A 3,406-nucleotide genomic window follows, 5' to 3' on the forward strand; every position below is an offset into this window, starting at 1 on the left:
GGAGAAGTGGGTGCTTTTGGAAGGAAGGTCAGAGCCTTTCAGAGTGTCTGCAGGAGCCTCAGAAGACATGCTGGTGGCCTGCCCCGAATGATCTCCAGACGAGAGTACTCCTGAGGTCCACTGCTGAGAGGCAGGGCCACCTCGGAAGTCGATTCCAGGGAGACCCTTGAAGGCCCCCCGCAGGATATCTGGTCTGATAAACAAAGAAGCTTTGCTTGACAGTTCCTCCTTGTGGTCTTGGCTGGAGGCCTGTCCAGACAGTGGCCCCGCTCCATTCTGCCGCTCCCGATGGTGCCGTTCCAAGTGGTATTTTAAGGATGCCGACTGAGTGCCGGCATAGTCACAGTGGGGACACTTGTAAGGTTTCTCACCTGCAAGATGTGGGTATAAGGAAAAAAGAAAAAAAAAAGTGTTTATCTCATTTTGGTGTGCTGAACCAGGCTTGAAGGATCAACATTTGTTCTTTGAAACAAAGCGGCTCAAACTAATAATTAGTTAGAGAACAACTGTTTTTTAATAGAAGAATAATTCGTACTCTTAAGCTTTTTTAATGATTTTGTACCATTTGGGACTATTCAGGAATGACATACTATCTACACACAATTAGCTATCTTTTTCTTTATCTAACATGTGAAAACGGCTGTAGATTTAAAAGCTATGATTATGAAAATTAAGCATAATAATTTCAACCACAGTGATCATTAAAAGTAGAAGTTTAAAAAGACAAAGTATGTAACAAATGGGTGGTTGCAATATTTTGTGTATACAATAGCTCTAAAATTTGTTTAAATTATACACATGGAAACCATTTTTAAACCTAAAAATTTTATGGCACTGTTACGCAAGACTGAAATGAATGATTTAAGTCTTGCTCTGCAGTAAATCATGGATATAATTAGCAAATGGCATTCTGCACAAGTAATTTATCATTATTTGGAGGGCACCATTCCAGACGGGCTCGGATATCTGCAGACCTACTGCATTGTTTCTAAATAAAGAACTATAAATACCGATTCTATAAAATATTAATACCATTACAGTGCATTATGATTGCAGCATGTAAAGACATATAGTTAAGATAAAAAGCAGTCAATAAAACTTAAAAGAAAATGAGTAATAAAAAGGCACAAAATATATTTAGTTTCTGTATTTGAAATTAACATTATCTACTGGTCTTTGTAGTGTCTTAAATTTGTACTAATGGCAAAGCTAATGCTCCGGTAGTAAAATGTGTAATTTACCTATAATAAGCGCTTTCTAGAGAATAAAAATAGCATTAAAGAGTGTTTTAAAACATATAAGATAATTTTCATGAATTAAATATTTATTTAAATTCAACGCCCAACTTCCATTGTTCTTTCCAAGATGGAAAAGATACCGTCACAGACAATTTACATCTGCCGGCATTGCGGGATAGAGGAAAGAAAGAAGGTAAACAAATATGGATTTAAATATATTCTAGGAATTTGTTAGCAATCCTGGGGGTCTTTTCTAGACTTTGCAATCAAAAAGCTCTCTGGAAGGAGGAGAGCCTGTGACGGTCCCTGGTAGCTTATTCACAATAGCACCCCATCAATATCCACAATTATTTCTCCCAGGAAGCTTAACTGTTCCCCCACTCCCTTCCTCTGTGCTATTGTAAAATAGACTGATCTAAAAAGAATCGCAAATCACTGGTGAATGGCATATTCTGAAGATCCTTCGCTGGGTCTAGTCCCAGCTGATGCCATGATTCGGTCCTCCAGGCACAAGGCATCGAAGGGCTGGACTTTGCAAGCAAGAGGACCACCAGCCCAGGTTCTGAGCAGGAGATGCCGTGATGCCTCCGGTTTGCGTGCTGGGATTTTGGATACTTTGCCTGCCATACTACGATGCGGGCACACATGCTCCTGATTCCCATCTGAAGGAAGACAAGAGTCCCCTTACATGCTTTGCCAGAGATGGCCTTTCGATCTGGGAAGGGCACCCAGCTGGGACCTATTTTTCTATATGTAAAGGTCATAGGTATCCCTGGCTAGACCACTGACATAGAACCAAGGGGAAGACTCTGTCCTCTTTGAGGTAAGGGTACCCACGGGTGCAAGCACACTTTCCCCACTTCTTAGAGTTGATCCTAGTGTTAGACTCAGTCTCCCTTCAGCCACTGCTGTGTAGACATCCCACTGCAGCAGGATACGGGACCATGGCTGGGATGGAGCACCTCTGGGCCACCAGATAACATGGTGACTCAGCTTACCCGAAGCCCAGTGGTCAGATTCAGCAGAGGCAGTTCCTAGAACTTAGGAGGTGGTGATGGGGCTTGTGGCAGGAAAGCCTGACTAGAAACTCAGGACCCTGGCCCATGGGTAGCGCTGACCCTGTCAGGGGGTGGAAGAGGTCCAGTAAGCTAGCCAACAGAGGTGAGGCCTATAGGTACTGAATGAGACTCAGGTTGCATTTTAGAAATGCACCTGGAAATGATTAAGTGCATCTGGCAAAGGGACTGTAGCGAATACATGGGCATTTGTTAGCAAGAGCTAAAGAGGCAGAATGTGGACTTTCACCTCCAGGCCTGGGGTAGGGGGCTACCTTTCTTTTTTTTTTCCTTCTTTTTTTTTTTGGAGAGGTTTTTGCTATAGGGCACATGTGCTCGCCAGACAGACAGAGACAGAGAGGCAGCAAGCGAGAAATCACCCCCATGGGGGATGGCCATGCTGTAATCCCTTCTCCTCCATTCTCCTCTCGGGATCTTGGGCACGCATGCACATACGCCCGGCGCGAGTTTAAGCCACCAGGTCCAGGACTTGAACTGCAGTCGACTATGTGGGAGTCCAGCGACATAGCCACTACGCTAACTGCTGGTCCCGGGGGCTACCTTTCTTGATGGGGACTGTAGAGATGCAGAATTTGTGTGTGTGTGTGTGTGTGTGTGTGTGTGTATTTGCAAGAGACACACGTTTGAAATGCACTCCAGAGTGGTGGTTCTTGAGCTGCCTTGTGTATTATAATAGAATTACCACCAGGGAAGTGTGTTTAGACACCAGTTCTGGGCCCTCAAGCACAGCAGTTCTGGTCTCCTAAGCGTAGAGGCAAAAGCTGGTATTTTGAATACATGCTCCTGATGATTCTGGTGCAGAGTGTGTAAAGACTCCTCTTTGAAAACCCCAAGTGGAATAGTGTGGGGAGCTTTAAAAAGTGCTAAAAGTTGGACATGGGTGCAGTACTAAAATGTTACGTTCTGGGAGGTGATCCCACATGTCAAGATTTCTGGTTCAAGTCTGAAGACCGCCCTGAATATTCCAGGCACATGCGTGTCCATCATTGAAGACTGACTGAAGGCTGAAGGCTGTGGGTGGATTGTGGCATCAGGACCCTGTTGGGAGGACTGCCTCTCTCTGTCTCTGTCTTTCTCTTTCATTCTCCTTCT

At 44.3% G+C, this 3,406-nt stretch overlaps 1 protein-coding gene across 1 annotated transcript in view; it reads right to left on the bottom strand.

Moving 5' to 3' along the window:
- The window catches only part of ZNF536 (zinc finger protein 536), a 217,210-nt gene that overhangs the window by 1,637 nt on the left and 212,167 nt on the right, over window positions 1-3,406 (bottom strand). Inside the window, exon 4 of the mRNA XM_027768070.1 lies at window positions 2-371. Within this exon, the coding sequence (XP_027623871.1) occupies window positions 2-371 (370 nt within the window). The remainder of the gene's footprint in view (window position 1; window positions 372-3,406) is intronic.

Source organism: Tupaia chinensis, unplaced genomic scaffold, assembly GCF_000334495.1.
Source record: "Tupaia chinensis unplaced genomic scaffold, TupChi_1.0 Scaffold145396_1, whole genome shotgun sequence".
Taxonomy (NCBI): domain Eukaryota; kingdom Metazoa; phylum Chordata; class Mammalia; order Scandentia; family Tupaiidae; genus Tupaia; species Tupaia belangeri.